The sequence below is a fragment of the Sphaerodactylus townsendi genome, linkage group LG06 (assembly GCF_021028975.2).
Source record: "Sphaerodactylus townsendi isolate TG3544 linkage group LG06, MPM_Stown_v2.3, whole genome shotgun sequence".
Lineage (NCBI taxonomy): Eukaryota > Metazoa > Chordata > Lepidosauria > Squamata > Sphaerodactylidae > Sphaerodactylus > Sphaerodactylus townsendi.
Window position 1 is genome coordinate 69,362,677 of NC_059430.1, and position 19,401 is coordinate 69,382,077.

The 19,401-nt window shown below is 40.4% G+C and overlaps 1 protein-coding gene across 2 annotated transcripts in view; it reads right to left on the bottom strand.

The window, feature by feature from the left end:
• The window catches only part of DOCK4 (dedicator of cytokinesis 4), a 347,529-nt gene that overhangs the window by 148,070 nt on the left and 180,058 nt on the right, over positions 1 to 19,401 (bottom strand). For both annotated transcript variants that reach the window (XM_048499440.1, XM_048499439.1), the window contains exons 11-12: positions 9,960 to 10,092; positions 3,238 to 3,326 (exon numbers count right to left, since the gene is read on the bottom strand). In XM_048499440.1, coding sequence (XP_048355397.1) covers positions 3,238 to 3,326; positions 9,960 to 10,092 — 222 coding nt within the window. The remainder of the gene's footprint in view (positions 1 to 3,237; positions 3,327 to 9,959; positions 10,093 to 19,401) is intronic.

The window sequence follows — 19,401 nt, forward strand, 5'->3', positions numbered from 1 at the left end:
TATGGTTTTCTTAAAAGGGCAATGCTGCAGCTTCCCTGTAGAGGCAGCTTCCCTGTAGACTTAGAGCTCAAGAGGCAGCTTCCCTGTAGACTTAGAGCTTAGAAAGCCGGCAGCTTCCCTGAAACAACGCCTTAAACTTTGAGGCTGCAAGAAAGAAAGTGTGAGTTAGTGAGGGGGAGGAGGCATTCTCTGCTTCACTTTCTCCTGCCTTCAGCCACTTTCCCTCTCCCCAGAACCATGCGCGCCACCTCACCCCTCCTTAAAAAACCTCCCAAAGGCTTCTGGGGCGCTCCTTTCCTCCAGCTGTGGCTCCTTTGCCGACTCAGCACCCTGCCTCCTGATGGATCTTTCCTACCCTTGGCTTATATGCGAGTCAATAAAATTTCCCAGTTTTTTGAGGTAGAATTGGGTGCCTCAGCTTATATGAGGGTCGGTTTATACGCGAGTATATACGGTACAAACTGTACAGATTTCATCGCCCTGGAGGGGAAAATGTAGTTTGGAAAGACTAGGGGTAAAACCCACAACATTTGATACATTAGAAGTATACCAACGAGTCTAATCCTGACAGATACCTTGTGAGGTACATGGGACTGATGTGTGTGTCAATTGTTCCTCAATCTGCTGCTCACCTTAGTTACTGAGCATATGATAATCAACCAGAAAAACTCAGCTCAAGATTAAAAGCCAGCTTTTCTAAGCACCTGGGGAAATTGGTTTTGCTATTTCAGTTAGAACTGCCCTATATACACCACTCTGGTGTATGTAAGTGTACTCTTTTGGAGTACAGCAAGTGTACTCCACCTCTTGAAAGACAACCTCATTATTAGATGTTTAAAATTTGGGACCAACATATCCTAAAGACCATCTATTCCCATGCAAAGCAACCCAACCACTACGGTAATCTCCTGAGGATCTGCTTTGGGTGGCCCCACTTTGTGCGACTAGAGGTGGCAACTTGAAAAATGACTTTCTTGGTCATGACATCAAAATGATGGGATTCCCTTCCTGAAGATATCTATTTTTCCTTCTATCAGCATCTTCCACCAGTGGGCTAAAATGTTTTATGTATTGTTAAAGGCTTTCACAGCCAGAATTAACTGGTGGTTGTGGGTTTTCCAGGATGAGTGGCCATGGTCTGGTAGGTTTTGCTCCTAACATTTAGCCAGCATCTATGGCTGGCATCTGCAGAGACATGTCACAGTAAGACATGCTGTGAGGAGAAATAGATCTTACTGTGACATGCCTCTGAAGATGCCAGTCATAGCCATAGATAAGGGCAAAATGTTAGGAGCAAAAACCATGGCCACACAGCCCAGAAAACTCCCAACAGCCAAAAACATTTTCTGTTTTGTTTGGTGTCCCCGCAGTGACCTCTCCTTCTTGCCTTTAGCTTTAACTGCTGTTCTTGTTTTTATGTTTATTCTAGCTTTGGTTTTAACTGGATGTAGTTTGATAATGTTTTGTCACTAGGTTTTTGTTGATAAGGGTTAATAGTCCTCTAGTATAACTAAGTGTTTTTAATGAGCCCAGGTGCAGTTGCTTTCAAAAAATTGGTTGTGGTTTGTGCAACTTTTTGAGCTGTCATTAAAAGCAAGAGTTGATAAGTTGGCTGTATTTTCTAGTCAGTTACTATTACTTTTGATTTTAAAATAAGTAGTTCAGCTTTTTGGAAATCCATATATCTAATTACGAAGTTGGCCACTTGCCTGTGGATACTTAAATTCACAGTTAGGGGGAAGACTGACCTCCGACAGGTATTTCTGCAGACTTGGAGGATCCCCTAGGTCTGCAGAAAAAAAATTGATGAGTGTCTTAATCCCCCCTCCCTATTTAAAACAGCATTGTCTGCATACCTTTCAGGGAAGGAACTGGCAATCTCACTGGGCACAGGGGATTGGTTGAGGGGTGGTGGGGGTTAGCAGCATCAGGCTCTGCAACACATGCTGGGAGCCTTGCTGGGACCAGGATTGGCCCCAGCAATCGGGAAGAGGAATCAAGGGGGCAGAAACCTGCAGCAGAGACTGGGGGTCTTGTTGGGCCTGGAATCAGCAGCGGAGATTGGAAGTGGAGGAAGTCAAGGGAGAAGAAGCCGCAGCATGTTCCCCAGCAGAGACTGGAAGTCCCGTTATGTTCAAAATTAGTGGCAATGGTGGAGATTGGAAGGAAGAAAAACAAAGTGGGGGTGGGGAAAGATATAACATACTTACTGAGAGTCTAGCTAGGCCACGAATTGGTGGTCATGATGGGGGGATGGAGATGAGATTCCACACACACACACACACACCCCCCAATGAGTTTTGCAGGCCTCCTCATGTATTTGATAAACACATTAGAAGACTAGCTCATTGCCAGAGAAGTGGTAAAGAGTTGTGAGAAAAGATAATATGTAAAGTCCTAAAAGTTGGTAATTTACAAAGATGTATAGTCCTTTAACATCTAAAGTTTTTGTTTAACTATTTTAAATATGTTTTCATTATTGCAGATCCCCTGAGGGAACATTTTGATGGAAAACATGTCGGGATCATCAAATAAATACTGTTTTCATATTGAAGATTCTCTGTGCATCTGTTTCAACTTGCTTTTAACATGACCTTGACTGGGTGAATTCTGTTTGTCCACTCCTCCATATGGAAGAACAGAAAGGAAATAATGGTCATTTCACCTTTCCATTTTCCACCATAGAAGTGTAAGTCAACCCACAGGCATGCCACTATTTTATTTCACATGTGAAGCAAATGCAGGTCTTTAGTGTCATTTCCTTAAGAAATGAGGGGAAATGGCTCTTGAGAGATCACAAGCGCCATCCTATGCACAGTTACTTCAATTAAACTCAATGAAGTCTTTGGGCTTAGACTGGAGTATCTTTGAATAGGAACTAATCATAAACAACTTAGAGCATTTGGCTTCAACAAAGCTCTGAAGAAGCTCATACTTCTTCAAGACTATACAGAAAACATAATAGAAGAGTTAGATTTGAAGATAAGTTTACCCTATCCAATCCTCAAAATATTGTCTGTTACTCCATACCAGTTCAGAATCAGTCGAGGTCTGATTTCAGTCTATAGTCTCCCTTGAGGGGTCTGCAACCAATGCCGGCTCTCCAAGGGGCAGCATGATGGGATTTCCCATCAGTCCGGGTTTGCCAACATGCTGGCAAGAGCCACAGGTTGCAGACCCCTGCTCCATACTGTCTCTTCAAACATTGCCAAGAAAAGTCAGCAAGATGAAACCTACCAGCATTGGATCCTGTTAAATTATAGCGAGCATTTAGTTTTTTGATGATGTTTTCATGGATCTGGTACCACTCATTCTCTGTGTTGCACCTGTAAAAACAGTAACAATTGTGGGAACAATTGATGACTGAATAAATTAAATAAAAATAATAAGTTAGGGTTAGGGATAAGGATAAGGCAAGGGCAGGGGCTCTAGCTTGCTTTAGTGTTTAGCATTGAGTTCCTGTAGCATAAGTCCAAGCAAAATGTCAGGGCTTACATGGTCAGTTTTAGAGTTTCCTGGTTTTATTACAATTCTTTTGGGGGAAACAATTTGTGACTTGAATACATTTCAATCCTAAATTAGTTAACGCTAGGGTTAGTAAAGGCAAGCCATGCATGGCGGCTCCGGGCTTGCCTTGAAACGTGTTATAAGTTGAGTTCTCCAGGGCGCAGATCCTGAGAATAGGAGTCTACTGGTCAGTTTCCAGGTTTGGGTTTTTCTTACAATTTGGGGTAACAATTTATGACTGAATAAATTTTAAATAAAAAATAATAGTTAGGGTTAAAGGCAAAGGAGCGAGAATTAGGGCTTGCCTTAGTGTTACTTTGAGTTCCAGGGCGAATTCCAACATTAGGGCTATGGTCAGTTTCAGGTGTCGGGATTTTTCCTCAACTCTTGCCCTTGCCCTTGCCTGAACCCTAACCCTAACTTTTAAAAATTTTTATTTAATTTATTCAGTCAAAAATTGTTCCCAATATTGTAAAAAAAACCAAAACCTAAAACTGACCATAGCCCTATTCTCCTTTTGATTAGGGGTCCAAGTTAACTCCAATAAAACTAAGTGCAAGCTTCTAGAGCCCCTGCCTGAAATCTTAACCATATAACCCAAAAACCTATTATTTTTATTTACCTATTTATTCCTAATTTTTCAGAGCAATTTATGACTAAATAAATTAAATAAAAAATAATAAGTTAGGGTTAGGGTTAAGGCAAGGGCAGGGGCTCAGGATTGCCTTAGTTCCACGTTGAGTTCTAGGGCGCAGTCCAAGAACAGGGCTATGGTCAGTTTCAGGATTCGGGTTTTTATAACAATTTTGGGAAAAATTTATGACTGAAAAAATTAAATAAAAATAGTAAGTTAGGGTTAGGGTTCAGCCAAGAGCAGGGGCTCAGGCTTGCCTTAGTGTTTAGTTGATTGTAGGGCACAGTTCATGAACAGAGCAATGGGCAATTTTTCATTTCGGGGTTTTGTCTCAACCCTTGCCGTATTGCCTTTAAACCCAGAACTCCTAACTTTTATTTTTGTTTAATTTATTCCAGTACCTTAAGTATATTGTTCCCAAAATTATGCAAATAAAAAACCTGGAAACTCCTAAAACTGAATCTTAATATCATTATCATTAAGCATCAATTATTGTCCAGACTGTGCCCCAGGAACTCCTACTCCAACATAACATCTAAGGTGTCAAAGCCACAGCCCCTGCCTTCCCTTGGCTTAACCCTAGCTTATTATTTTTATTTAATTTATTCAGTCAAACATTGTTCCCAAAATAGTAACAGAAACCCGAAAACTAAAATTGACCATAGCCCCATTCTTGGACTGTGCCCTAGAATGAAACGTGCATGATACTGAGCAGCAAGCCTGGAGGCCCTCAGCCCCTTCTGCCTTTTCCAACCTCTAATCCTCAACCTGTTATATTTATTTAATGTTATTTTTTTTGTTACAATTCGGTACGTAGAACACGATTTATGACTGAATAAGAACAAATCAGTAAAAGTTAGGATTAGGGTTAAGGTATGGGTAGGGGCTTGGATTACTTGGTAAGTTACATTGAGTTCTAAAGTGAGCACAGAATCCTGAGAATAGGGCTACGATCAAATTGTCAGGTTTCATAGGCTTTGCCTTAAGCCTTTGCCTTTGCCTGAACCATAACCCTAACTTTTTATTTTTATTTAATTTATTCAGTCATGAATAGTTCCCACAATTGTTACAAAAACCCGAAATCTGAAACTGACCATAGCCCCATTCTCGGACTATGCTCTGGAACTCAACATAACACTAAGGCAACCCTGAGCCCCTACCCTTGCCTTAACACTTACCCTATTATTTTTATTTAATTCATTTTTGTTACAATTTTGGGAACAATTTATGACTGAATAAATTAAATAAAAATAAATATTTGGGTTAGGGTTATGGCAAGGGCAGCGGCTCAGGATTGCATTAGTGTTACGATGCAATCTATGGCACAGTCCGAGAATAGGGCTATGGTCTGTTTCAGGTTTTGGTTCTTCGTTAGCATTATTTGAACAATTTATTATTGAGTCCCTGCCCTTGCCTTAACCCTAACTCTAATTTGTTATTTTTATTTAATTTATTCAGTCATAAATTGTTCCCAAAATTATAGAAAAAACTTGAAACCTAAAACTGACCATAGCCCTATTCTCGGACTGTATCCTAGAACTCAACGTAACACTAAGGCAAAACTGAGCCCTTGCCCTTGCCTTAACCCTAACTCTAATTTATCATTTTTATTTAATTTATTCAGTCAAAAATTGTTCCCAAAATTGTAACAAAAAACCAAAACCTAAAACTGACCATAGCCCTATTCTCAGACTGCATCCTAGAACTCAACGTAACACTAAGGCAAAACTGAGCCCTTGCCCTTGCCTTAATCCTAACCCTAATATATTATTTTTATTTAATTTATTCAGTCAAAAATTGTTCCCAATATTGTAACAAAAACCTGGAATTTCAAACTGACCTAGCCCTATTCTCGGACTATGCCAGTGGCTCTCAACCTTCCTAATGCTGCGAACCTTTAATACAGTTCCTCATGTTGTGGTGTCCCCCAACCCTAACATTTATTCATTTTACAGATGGAGAACACTGATGCAGAGAGTCTTAGGCGAGCACTGTGAAAAGGTCATTCGACCCCCAAAGGGGTCCTGACCCCCTGGTTGAGAACCACTGGACTATGCCCTAGAACTCAACACTAAGGCAAGCCAGAGCCCCAGCCCTTGCCTTAACCCTAACCCTAATTTATTATTATTTTTAATTTATTCAGTCAAAAATTGTTCCCAAAATTGTAAAAAAAAAAACACCTAAAACTGACCATAGCCCCATTCTCGGACTATACCCTATTCTATAACCCTATTCTCAGACTTGCATCCTGGAACTCAACATAACACTAAGGCAAGCCTGAGGCAAGCCTGAGCCCCTGCCCTTGCCTTAACACTTACCCTTAACACTAAGGCAAGCCTTAACACTGCCCTTAACACTAAGGCAAGCCTGAGCCCCTGCCCTTGCCTTAACACTTACCCTAACCTATTATTTTTATTTAATTCATTTTTGTTACAATTTTAGGAACAATTTTTGACTGAATAAATTAAATAAAAATAAATAGTTGGGTTAGGGCAAGGGCAGCGGCTCAGAATTGCCTTAGTGTTACTTTGAAATTTATGGTACAGTCCGAGAATAGGGCTATGGTCTGTTTCAGGTTTTGGTTCTTTGTTACAATCTTTTGAACAATTTATGACTGAATAAATGAAATAATAATAATAAGTTAGGGTTATGTTTAATGCAAGGGCAGGGGGTCTGGCTTGCGTTAGTTTTACGTTGAGTTCCAGGATGCAAGTCTGAGAATAGGGTTATAGAATAGAACTCAATGTAACACTAAGGCAAGCCTGAGCCCCTGCCCTTGCCTTAACCCTAACCCCAATTTCTTATTTTTATTTAATTTTTTCAGTCATAAATTGTTCCCAAAATTGTTATAAAAACCCGAAACCTGAGAAAGATCATAGCCCTATTCTCGGACTGCACCCTAGAACTCAATGTATCACTAAGTCAGGGCTGAGCCCCTGCCATTGCCTTATTTTTTTAATTTAATTTATTTTTTATTTAAATTATTTTTATTTAATTTATTTTTTGTTACACTTTTGGGAACAATTTATGACTGAATAAATTAAATAAAAATAATTAGGGTCAGGATTAAGGCAAGAGCAGAGGCTCGGGTTTGCGTTAGTGTTACACTGAGTTTGACGGCACAGTCCGTGAATAGAGCTATAGTAAGTTTCAGGATTCGGGTTTTTATAACAATTTTGAGAACAATTTATGACTGAATAAATTAAATAAAAATAAGAAGTTCAGGTTAGGGTTAAAACAAAGGCAGGGGCTCTGGCTTGCCCTAGTGTTCTTTTTTGTTCTAGGGCGCAGTCCGAGAATAGGGTTATGCTTAGTGTCAAGTTTCAGGGTTTTGCCTTAACACTTGCCGTTGCTTGAACCCCAACCCTAACTTTTTATTTTTATTTAATTTATTCAGTCAAAAATTGTTCCCAAATTTATAACAAAAACCTGAAACCTAAAACTGACCATTCGCAATATTATTAGACTGTGCCCCAGAACTCACCGTAACACTAAGTCAAGCCAGAGCCCCTGCCCTTGCCTTAACCCTAACCCTAACTTATTATTTTTATTTAATTTATTCAGTCATGAATTGTTCCCAAATTTATAACTAAAACTAAAAACCTAAAACTGACCATCACAATATTGTACTGCGCCCTAAAACTCAACATAACACTAAGGCAAGCCTCAGCCACGGCCAAAGCGTTAACCCTAACCCTAACTTTTTATTGTTATTTAATCTATTCAGTCAAAAATAGTTCCCAAAATTGTAACAAAAACCCGAAACCTAAAACTAACCATAGCCCTATTCTCGGACTGCGCCCTAGAACTCAACATAACACTAAGGCAAGCCTAAGCCCCTACCCTTGCCTTAACCCTAACCCTAACCTATTATTTTTAATTCATTTTTGTTACAATTTTGGGAATAATTTATGACTGAATAAATTAAATAAAAATAGTAAGTTAGGGTTAGGATTAAGGTTAAGGCAAGGGCAGAGGCTCAGGATTGCCTTAGTGTAACGTTGAGTTCTAGGGCGCAATCCGAGAATAGGGCTATGGTCTGTTTCAGGTTTCAGGTTTTTGTTACAATTTTTTGAACAATTTATGACTGCATAAATGAAACAATAATTATAAGTTAGGGATAGGGTTAAGGCAAGGGAAGGTACTCAGGCTTGCTTTAGTATTACATTGAGTTCTAGGGCACAAGTAAGAGAATTAAGTAATGGTCAGTTTTAGGTTTCGGGTTTTTACAATGTTGGGAACAATGTGTGACTGAATAAATTAAATTAAATTAATAAGTGAGGGTTATGGTTAAGGTAAGAGCAGCAGCTCGGGCTTGCCTTAGTGTTATGTTGAGTTCTAGGACGCAGTCCGAGAATAGTTCTATGGTCAGTTTCAGGTTTTTGGTTTTTGTTACAATTTGGGAACAATTTATGACTAAATAAATAAAATAAAAATAATAAGTTAGGGTTAGGGTTAAGGCAAGGGCAGGGGCTCGGGATTGCCTTAGTGTTACGTTGAGTTCAAGGGCACAGTCTGAGAATAGGGCTATTGTCAGTTTCAGGTGTCGTGGTATTGCCTTAACCCTTGCCCTTGCCTGAATGCTAACCCCAACATTTTATTTTTATTTAATTTATTCAGTCAAAAATTGTTCCCAGAATTGTAACAAAAACCCGAAACTTAAAACTAACCGTAACCTTATTCTCGGACTGCGCTCTAGAACACAAAAAAATACCACGGCAATCCTGAGCCCTTACTCTTACTTTAACCCTAACTGTGACTTATTATTTTTATTTAATTTAATTTTTGTTACAATCTTGGGAACAATTTCTGACTGAATCAATTAAATAAAAATAATAAGTTAGGGTTAAGGTTAAGGCAAGAGCAGGGTCTCGGGCCTGTCTTAGTGTTACGTTGAGTTCTAGGGCGCTGTTTGTGAATAAAGAAAGGATCAGTTTCAAGTTTCGGGTTTTTATAACAGTTTTGGGAAAAAATTATGACTGAAAAAATTAAATAAAAATTGTAAGTTAGGGTTAGGGTTCAGCCAAGAGCAGGGGCTCAGGCTTGCCTTAGTGTTACATTGAGTTCTAGGGTATAGTCCGTGAATAGGGCAATGGTCAATTTCTGGTTTCAGCGTTTTGCCTTATCCTTGCCCTTGCTTGACCCACAATCCTAACTTTTTATTTTTATTTAATTTCTTCATTCATAAATTGTTCCCAAATTTTTAATAACAAAAACCTATAACCTAAAACTGACCATCATGATATTATTGGGCTGCACGCTAGAACTCAACGAAACACTAAGGGAAGCCACAGGCCCTGCCCTTGCCCTAACCCTAACTTTTTATTTTTATTTAATTTATTCAGTCAGAAATTGTTCCAAAATTGTAACAAAACCCCAAAACCTGAAACTGACCATAGCCCTATTCTTGGTCTGCGCCCTATACTCAAAGTAACACTTTAAACCGTGTTTACAGTTTCACAGGACCTTTTGGTATGTTTGCTGGCAATGGACTAAGGAAAGGATTCACAGGGAGTCAACCTGATGCTTTTATTTAAGACAAAAAAAGTTGCAGTATAACAATTCTAAATAGTTTGGTTGTTTTGTATCTCATGCTGGCCTATGGTAGATAGTTAACTGACTATAATAGGCTACAACAGTTTACCGGAATTTATATAGCTGCATATAAAAGTAAAGACATATACAAGTGAACGTTCACCGGCTGATATCATCAATACATATTTCAAAAACCACTAGACTCAGTTTTACTGATAAAATCTGATGTCAGTATTTCTGCACAGAGACTGTTGCAACGTACTTCAGATATACATTTTCTTACATGTAGACTTTTAGGATAAGGTCATCTTTTGTGTCGCCTGCCAGTAGATCTGCTATGCTGAGGACTGCACAGCCAAAAGGTCGTCGGTACAGTACATTGCAAGCATTTTTCTTTTCACCAGCTCCCATTCGGCCTGTCAAACAATACATGAGAATAAGCTGAATGAGCTACTAAGTAGCAACTTTTCAAATGCACACAGAAGAAGAGGTGGGGACCCAGTTTGCCTACATCTGCAGTTAATTTAATAAAACATTAGTGGATTCTAACTGTGTAAATGCACATAAAAATTCCTCCAGTCTTATCTTCCCTCTCCCCTGCATAATAACAAGACAAAATATACATAAGTGATTTCATTTTATCAGTATCCCATCTCCCTGAGCTAACAAAATACAAACCTGAGGCAGGCATTCCCTCAGCTGCAGAGAACTGATACTGTCAAAGGGTTGCAGTAAAGATAGAAAATGGTATGCTCTCCTTGGGGCCTCAACTTTACTTTGGTGTCTCTGTCAACAGCAGGAGTTCATTAAAGAGCAGGAGGCTCTTCAATGTAACACTATAACTTTACTTGTCTAATTTAAATTGTGTTCAAAATGTAGACTTCTATGAAATAGTCAAAGGAAACTAAAGGAGCCTACCCCAGAGGTTGAAACCTGATACACTCCATCCGGGTTTTTTTTCTTTTAATTTTTTTTTACACTTATGGAACCACGTACAGGCCAAAGAATAAAAGTACTAAGTGAAATATTTTTAACGATTACATTATATTACATTTAAATATAGATTAAAGTAAAAAATGTAAAACTAAATAATACTATCATTAATTACTCCTCTCTAAGCTATTTATTCTTATACATGTAGCAAAATATCATTAAGCCTTAGACATAGTTAACATGATTTGGTATAACACTTCTTGCCACTGTGAATCTTCCATAATCATAACCTCATTCGTTTCTGAAGCGATAAGCTGCATCAAGGCATAGAATTCTTTCTCTTTGACTAAGAACGCCTACTGGGAATTTTCTTTTGTTTCCATAATTTTGCAGACACTAATCTTCCTGATGCTACTGCATACAGAACAATCATACAGAACTGTTCTGAGATAAATACAGCATAGTTTCATTAAAATAATTCTGGAGTAAGACCAACCTATGCCCAGGACCATATGGCAGTACTATAGCAACATAGGGTTGGCAATTTCAGCTTGTGAAATTCCTGGGGATTTGGAGATGGAGCCTAGGGTGGAGTTTGGGATTGGGAAAGAGCACAGGAGGGATTAGATGTAATGGAGACTACCCTCCAAAACAGCCATTTTCTCCAGGGGAAATGATCTTTGTCATCTGGAGATCAGTTATAATCCCAGGAGATCTCCAGGCCCCACCTGAAGGCTGGAAACCCTATTACAACCACTTCCCCAAACTTCTTTGCTCTAACACATTTCCATGACATGTGGATAAAGTGAGTTTGAGGATCATCACAAAACTGGAGACTACTACATATCCTTGCCAATCTAGTTGGAGAAGGATGACAATATTTAAAGGGCATTTTTCCTTAAAGCAAGGCTAATAGAAAAGGATAAACATGTAGGAAACAAAAACAGACTTTTACATTAACCTGCTGAACACCATTTTTAGCATACTCTTTCATAGGTCTGTCTATACCTGTATTCAACCATTCTATAGAAAGATGAAAATATAGCTTTTTCATTAAACACCCCTAAGTGTCTCACATAGAGTTAAATAACTTATGAATTCTCAGTTATATAATTCTGCCAACACTAAAACTTTTAGATGCAAAAATTGAAAAACTGGAATGGCCTCATTACTATTTTAAAAAAACCAAATTGTAAAATATTAATTTTATTTTTTAATAAAGTCACAGTAATGATCCACACATACCTGCTGTTTCCCAACATACACATTCCTGTTCACATCAACCAAAGCTCCTACCTAGCTCTCTTACAGCTGATAGCAATTTGAGGATTCGGTTGCCAACCTCCAGGGGATGATTGGAGCTCTCCTACTATTGCAGTGATGGCAAACCTTTTTGAGACCGAGTGCCCAAATTGCAACCCAAAACCCACTTATTTATCGCTAAGTGCCGACACCGCAATTTAACCTGCGTTACTCGGGAGAAAGCTTGGTGGTAGTTGGTGGCTTTGCTTTGAAGCAACCGTGCAACTCTTTCAACGGGTGAATCACGACCCTAGGAGGGTTTACTCAGAAGCAAGCCCCATCGTCAGCAACTGAGCTTACTCCCAGGTAAAGGATCGTGCTTTAGCCCTTTGCATGAAAATCAGTGGGGTTTAGCAGCGCTTAACAGGGTTACCTACACTGCTTCCCCAAAACTAGGTCTTAGGTTTAATGCTAATAATCAAGCCCAGCAGCCCACGCCAGCCTAGAAGTATGTGCGACAAACTCTGTTTGCACGTGCCCACAGAGAGGGCTCTGAGTGCCACATCTGGCACCCGTGCCATAGATTCGCCACCATTGTACTATTGCAACTGATCTCCAGGTGACAGAAATCAGTTCACCTGCAGAAAATGGCTGCTTTGGAAGCTGAACTCTATGGCATTATACCCCACTGAAGTCCCTTCCGAAATCCTGCCCTCTTCAGACTCCACCCCCCAAATCCCTAAGTACTGAAGCATATTGGGGGGAAATGGTGCCTGGAGACAACACCTTCTCTGGGTGCCCACGTACCCGCCATGCTTGGGGGGGTATGGCTTGGGGCAGGGCCGTGCGGGTACAGGGCCATATGGGGGTGGGGCCACCTGCCTCTAAGCCATGACCCCATCCTCCATGCAGGCTGAGCCCCACACTCCATGCAGGCCGACAGGGCCCAGGGAGGCCAAAAGCCGGCCTCCATGGAGGCCGGGGGCAGGGTTTGCTGGCCTGCCAGAAGGTGGGACGGGGCTCAGTGGCATGCAGCTAGGGAGCATTCAATTTGATCATGTAGAGGGGGACACCCAGTGACCCCATGTCCCTAAAGGCCTTACGCGTCTGCCTAAGTATTTTCCAACTGGAGCTGGCAACCTTAGATGAGGCCCAGGGACTAATTTCTACTAAGTCTATTCCATGTCTCTAAGATAAAGTAATAAGACAGTTACTCTTTTCATAGTATCTCCCCCTCTTGGATCCCTGTAACATGACCAAACTCTTTAGAGGTATTGACACAAGGCATTGTTCCAGTAAAAACTATGTCTGGCTCTCCCTCTTTGTTTGACCATCCACCCTGTTGACTTTTCTGAGGGAACCATATTGTTGCTAATCTATACACTATGGATTGTCATTACAGATATCTCAGATATCTGAGGTCATGATATGGTATTATTCCAACACTATGAACGCAACGTCAAACCAGTAAATACCATAAATAAACCACTCACTGCATTCAGGCTGTGCTCACAAACATCAATTAATTTTTAGTACAGTTCATCAGATGTAACAAATATAACATGAGTTTCTTAAAGATACAGTTTATTTAAATTATCATCATTTCAACGCAATAAACTGGAATATGTCATTTTACACATTCAAGCCAAATTCTGGAGTCTTCATTCCAACTAGTAAGTCACTCAATAGTTTTATTTAAGTCACTGTATATCCATTTGTGCATGCATCTTTAATGTTAAATACCAACTCCCGTAACACTTATCCATCCATTTCTAATGGTAAGAATTCAGTCCCATAGAAAAGCTTCGCACGTATCCAGCGTTTTTCAAAAAACTTCTTCAGTATTGCCAGTCGGGTAACTTCTTCAATCAGACATACTACTACCCGGGGCCGGGGTGCTTATGTCCCCAAGCGAAGGAGGAGGATGGGCACCTGCACTGTGACCAGCCCCATTGTTGGTATCCAACCCACTTCGACCAGCCACACTGAGAGTAGGTCTGGGCATAGAATCCAGAAGCTTTGGCTTAATGTAAGGGTCTGTTACTCCAGTCAACAAACAAGACTCAGGAAAGTTTCAAGAGTTTTATTGGAACTGTTGTCAGCCCAAGATTCAGGAAGCCAAAGCTAGCACTTTGTCCCTTGAACCCCAGTATATACCTGAACATTGCCACATGGCTCATCCCATATTCCCCTCACCCTTGCATTCCCAAAACATCAGCATATTAAAAGATGGTGAGAAAGAAGTATAGTTTTGAGACATTCGCAGACGCTTCCCTCCTCCAGGAAGCTGGAGATAAGGAAACACAAAAGTAACTGTCACGATCCCTGATGCAGCCCTTCCACTTTTAAAAAATTTAACCACTCTAAAACAAGCTCCTCTGGTTGGAAAGTTGTGAACAACCTCACTGGCCACACCCTCCTTTTTCCAGTAAAAGACTCACCTTCAGCTTTAAGAATGTGCGTTAGAATGGATTTCATTTATTTTTATTTTATTTAATCCTTCAAACAGAGAACATAGCTGATAATGATCAGGAGATCCTTCCCCTGGAGTCTACCACTGGATGATGAGAACACAGGAGTGAAACATAACAAATACACTTAAGTCTAGTTCATTTGTAAGTGTCTCTTAATGCCTCCCTACTCTAGTAAGATAGATGACACAGGTTACCAGGCTGGGAGTTGATCTGTTTACAAAGCATGTATAAGAGGCTCAAAATTGGAAACAATAACCAGACAAACAGTAACACTTCACTATTTTTATAGGAACAGTACCAAACACTCCCTGTCTAATCAATACTCTGAAGTCCTATTGGATTCCTTACCTATTCCAGCATATTTCAAATTCCCTTTCCCTCCAAACCATACCCACCCACCCCCATTTTCAGGTGGAAGCTGGATGTTGAACCAACAAGAGCTTTTCCCCCCATGCCATTCCCATTCAGAATTTCAAATTTGATTGGTCCATGCTAATTGAGGAAGAAAACAGTGTAAACTCTTGGGGTGCTGTGTGGTTTCTGGAAACCACACAGCACCCCAGTGATTCCGGCCGTGAAAGCCTTCGACAATACAGTATAAACTCTTGTCCAGTCTATCATATGCCCATCTGAAAGAAAACAAAAATAGTTGTTTTTGTTTGTTTTGTAGTTTGTTTTGAAAACAAAAATAGTGGAGATCAGCCAAATCTTTATGAGGGACTTGTTACGTTGCACATTAAATTAGTGAATCAGTTTTTGAAAATGACTTTTGGAAATGACAACCTTTTTGCCATAGATATTTTGAAAAGTCCTAGAGCATTACAAATGTCATTTTTATTCTCACTTCTCCTTCGAGTGGCAGCAGGAACCTGGGGCAGTCAACTTGGCAACCCTAGCCTCATCTCTGGTGCTGATCCACCCAGACTGAGAAAGAAGAAGCATAAATGCCACTGGTGAAAAAAATAATTTTCAGGCAGTCTTGCACAGAATTAAGTGCTCCACGAGGTACCCTGGCTCTACACAGCAAAATGCTTTCATCAGCCCTTGAATCTGGCCCTGGAAGGGAATAAGCAGACAACCTAGATTTCTAATTAGTGAGCAATGGCCCCTGAAATCTAAACCAGCTAGCAACAACCCCTACATTTTGAATCAGCTGAAGTTACTAAGCAATCTTCAAAGGCAGCACCGCATGAAGTGCCCTGCAGTAATCCAACCTTGATGCAATAACAGCATACATAACTGTAGCCAAATCACCATTCTTGAAGAAGGGCTGACAAAGCACTACATGTTACAGAAAAGTTCTGCACCTCAATCTGTAACCATGAATTGAAAATCCTTCCAAACTACATATCTGCTCCTGAAGGGAGAACACACCCTTTTTAGAACAGATAGTTACTCAATCAGGTGTATTATCAATCCGCAGCAAAAAGAAGTTGATTTCCACATTTTTCATGCACCCTCTTATCTGACCCAGTTGAAATGAAAAAAAAAAAACTGAGTTTGAGGTCATCTCCATACTGATGAAACCACACCCCAAAATTCTGGATTACCAAACTACTATTATAGTTTTAGGTATAAAGAGAAAAGAGAGAGAGCGGGAGGGGAGGGAGAGCAAATGACAGCTGAGGATTATATATTTTACTTCAAGGAAGCCTATGTGACAGTTTCTCAAAATAAGGAGCTTAACCACTCTTCACTCCTATACTATTATAACATTGTTCTTGGATTAAATCAGATTTGTCTAGAAAACTGCTAGCCATTTGTAAGATTATGCTAGGCCATTTTACTACATCAATGCTTCCGTCATGCAAGGAAAACTGACGTTAGTAGAAAAGGATGAAACAAATGAAAGGCCGAAGGCTTTCACGGTTGGATTTAACTGGTTGTTGTGGGTTTTCCGGGTTGTGTGGCCATGGCCTGGTAGATCTTGTTCCTAACGTTTCACCTGCGTCTGTGGCTGGCATGTATCACAGAGGTGTATCACAGAGGAAGTCCATTACACACTGTGTCCAGTGAGAAGGGAATGTTTTAGTGGAGTATATATTGTCCATGTCCCAGGGTGGGGAACCAATCAGTAAGTGTTTGGGTGGTACTTGCTATGCAAATGTGTGGTTGATAGCATTGTATTGCAGGTGGGGTTTTTCAGTCCAGGGAGTGATTCACATTTGCATTCCCTGCAGCAGTAACAGTCTTAGTGACTGTGTCTGGGTGGAGTCCATTGTCCACGAACCTAGCATGCCCTTGGCCTTTGATTGTGGCATTTTTTTGTTAGCCAAGTTTCGTTAATTCTCAGAGTCTCTTCCTTCTTGTTGAAGTTTTCTTAGTGTTGATGGATTTCAATGGCCTCCCTGTGTAGTCTGACATAGTAACCTTCCGAGTTGTCCAGAATTTCAGTGTTTTCAAATAGAATATTATGTCCAGTTTTGTTTAGAGCATGTTCTGCTACTGCAGATTTTTCAGGATGGTTAAGCCGACAGTGTCTTTCATGCTCCTTAATATGTGTCTGAATACTGCATTTTGTAGTTCCAATTTAGACCTTTCCACAGCTGCAGGGTATGTGATAGACTCCTGCAGAAGTGAGGGGGTCTCTCTTGTCTTTTGCTGAGCATAGCAACTGCTGTATTTTCCTGGTAGGTTTGAAGATTGTTTGTAGGTGATGTTTTTTCATCAGTTTCCCTATTTGATCTGAGATTCCCTTGAGATACGGTAGAAATATTTTTCCTGTGGTGGGCTGTTTCTCCTCAGTCCTCTGAGTTTCTCTTGGTCTTAAAGCTCTTCTGATTTCTGATGTGGAGTAGCCATTAGCTTGCAGAGCCCAGTCTAGATGATTGATTTCATCAGGGAGAAGGTGAGATTCACAAATTTGTTTTGCACGATCTGTCGAAGTTTTGATTATACCCCTTTTTTGTTGTGGGTGGTAATTTGAGTTTTTATGTAGATACCAGTCTGTGTGTGGAGGTTTTCTGTATACTGTGTGGCCCAATTGATGATTGGGTTTGTGAAAGACCAAGATATCTTAAAAAAGCAGTTTTCCTTCATTTTCAGTTTCCATGGTAAATTGGATGTTTGGGTGGATGCTGTTAAGGTGGTCCAGAAAATTCAGCAGTTCTTCCTCACCATGGCTCCAGATTGTAAAAGTATTATCTACAAATCAGAACCAAGTTGTGAGTTTTCTGGGTGCTGTTTCGAGGGCTTGTTTCTCGAAATTTTCCATGTAAAAATTGGTTATCACTGGGCTGAGGGAACTTCCCATGGCTATCCTATCTGTCTGCTTATAGTAATCATTGTCCCATTGGAAGTAGCTGTTGTTAGGTAGTGTTGAAACAAAGCTGTGATGTTATTTGGAAAAATCCGGCCAATGAGTGTGAGTGTGTCTTTTACTGGAACTTTGGTGAACAGTGAGACAACATCAAAGCTGATAAGTCTGTCACTAGGGTTGAGATGGAGATTGCTAATTTTTTTGATGAAGTGGGCTGAATCTTTAACATAATGTGTTGTGTGTCCGATGTGGCTTTGTAACTGTGAAGTCAAAATTTTGCCAGTTCATATTTGAGGGAACCAATTGCACTAACAATAGGTCTGAGTGGGATGGAGTCCTTGTGAATTTTCGGGAGTCCATATAACCAGGGTGGAAGAGCTTCTGACGTGCAGAGTCCTTGGTCTGTATCTGGTTGAATGGAGGAGTTTTTAATCAGTGTGGTGGTTTGGCGAGTGTTTTTCTTGGTTGGATCTTGTTTTAGTTTTTTTGTATGATATGGGATCCAGGAGTTCTCTGTTTTTTTCTTATATTGTTCAGTAGTATATAACCCACTAAAACATTCCCTTCTCACTGGACACAGCGTGTAACAGACTTCCCTCTGTGATACACCTCTGAAGATGCCAGCCACAGATGCAGGAGAAATGTTAGGAAGAAGATCTACCAGACCACGACCACACAGCCCAGAAAACCCACAACAACCAAATGAAAGGCCATTTTAGGAGCTAAACCATTCACATACCAAAGCAAAAAGTAGATAACAGATGTATTAGTAGGTGTTAAAGGATCCAGAGGCACTTCACAGCAAAAAGCTTGTATCTTAATAAGGTTTGGGTTTTGCCTGCTCTCCCTTCCTCAGAAGCTTGTCAATGAGCATCATTCAAGAACTGCTAAAATATTATCTCCTGAATGTGTGCATGACAAAATACAAATAAATATGAAACTTCTGGTACTAGGTACAAACACGTTATGTGATATCTGCCCAGAAATATCAGAGAGAATGTATGTACACAAGAGACTTTTAACTGTCATTTTAATGTGATCTAGGTACAATTAGCAAATGTTATTTATTCTGTTCTGCAACTGAGGTGACTTCCCCACGGTCAATTAATTGAGTGATACTCATGCAAAATATCAAGGTTTCAGCAAGAACTCCCCACTGCTGAACTGCCGAGCAGGGATTCATCCCAGTTCGGGCGCTCCCTCTCCCCCTTATCACGTGTTTTTTAAAGAACCTGCATGGAAGTGCACCTTTTTAAAAAATATGTGCTGAACCCGGATCAGTGGGGAGGATCAGGGGACAGAAGCTAGGTTTATTTTCCCGCTGTAGGGAGTGACGTGGAGCCTTCCAGCCAATCAGAATGAAGTAGGCTGTGAGCGAAGGTCGCGCAGCCCTTTTTTTGGTTTCGCGCAAGTGGCGGCTATGTTGAAACGTGGCTGCATGGAACGTGATTTCTGTGCCAACTGTAAACTAAAATTAGACTTTCGTGCCAGCGCAGCTGCATAGGTAAAGAGTGCCGAAAATGTCAAAGCTGCACATAAACGTACCTTAGCACAAAAAACAGCTACTGTTCTATCTGCACGTGTGTTGACGTAGCTGTGCCAAAAAAAAGTTTAAAAAAGAAATTCCTGCTCCAACACAACGCAACAGCCAATTAGGACGAGGAAGAACAGAGCTGCTGAGCAGACTGCGCGATCGTGGGGAGTGTTGCATTGCACAAAACCTTTATAGACATAGAGGTCTTCGCTAGACACACACTGCAGTGGGTAGGGAGAAACTGCAATTAAAAGGTGCTGTTTCTTTTGAAACCTGGTTGTAT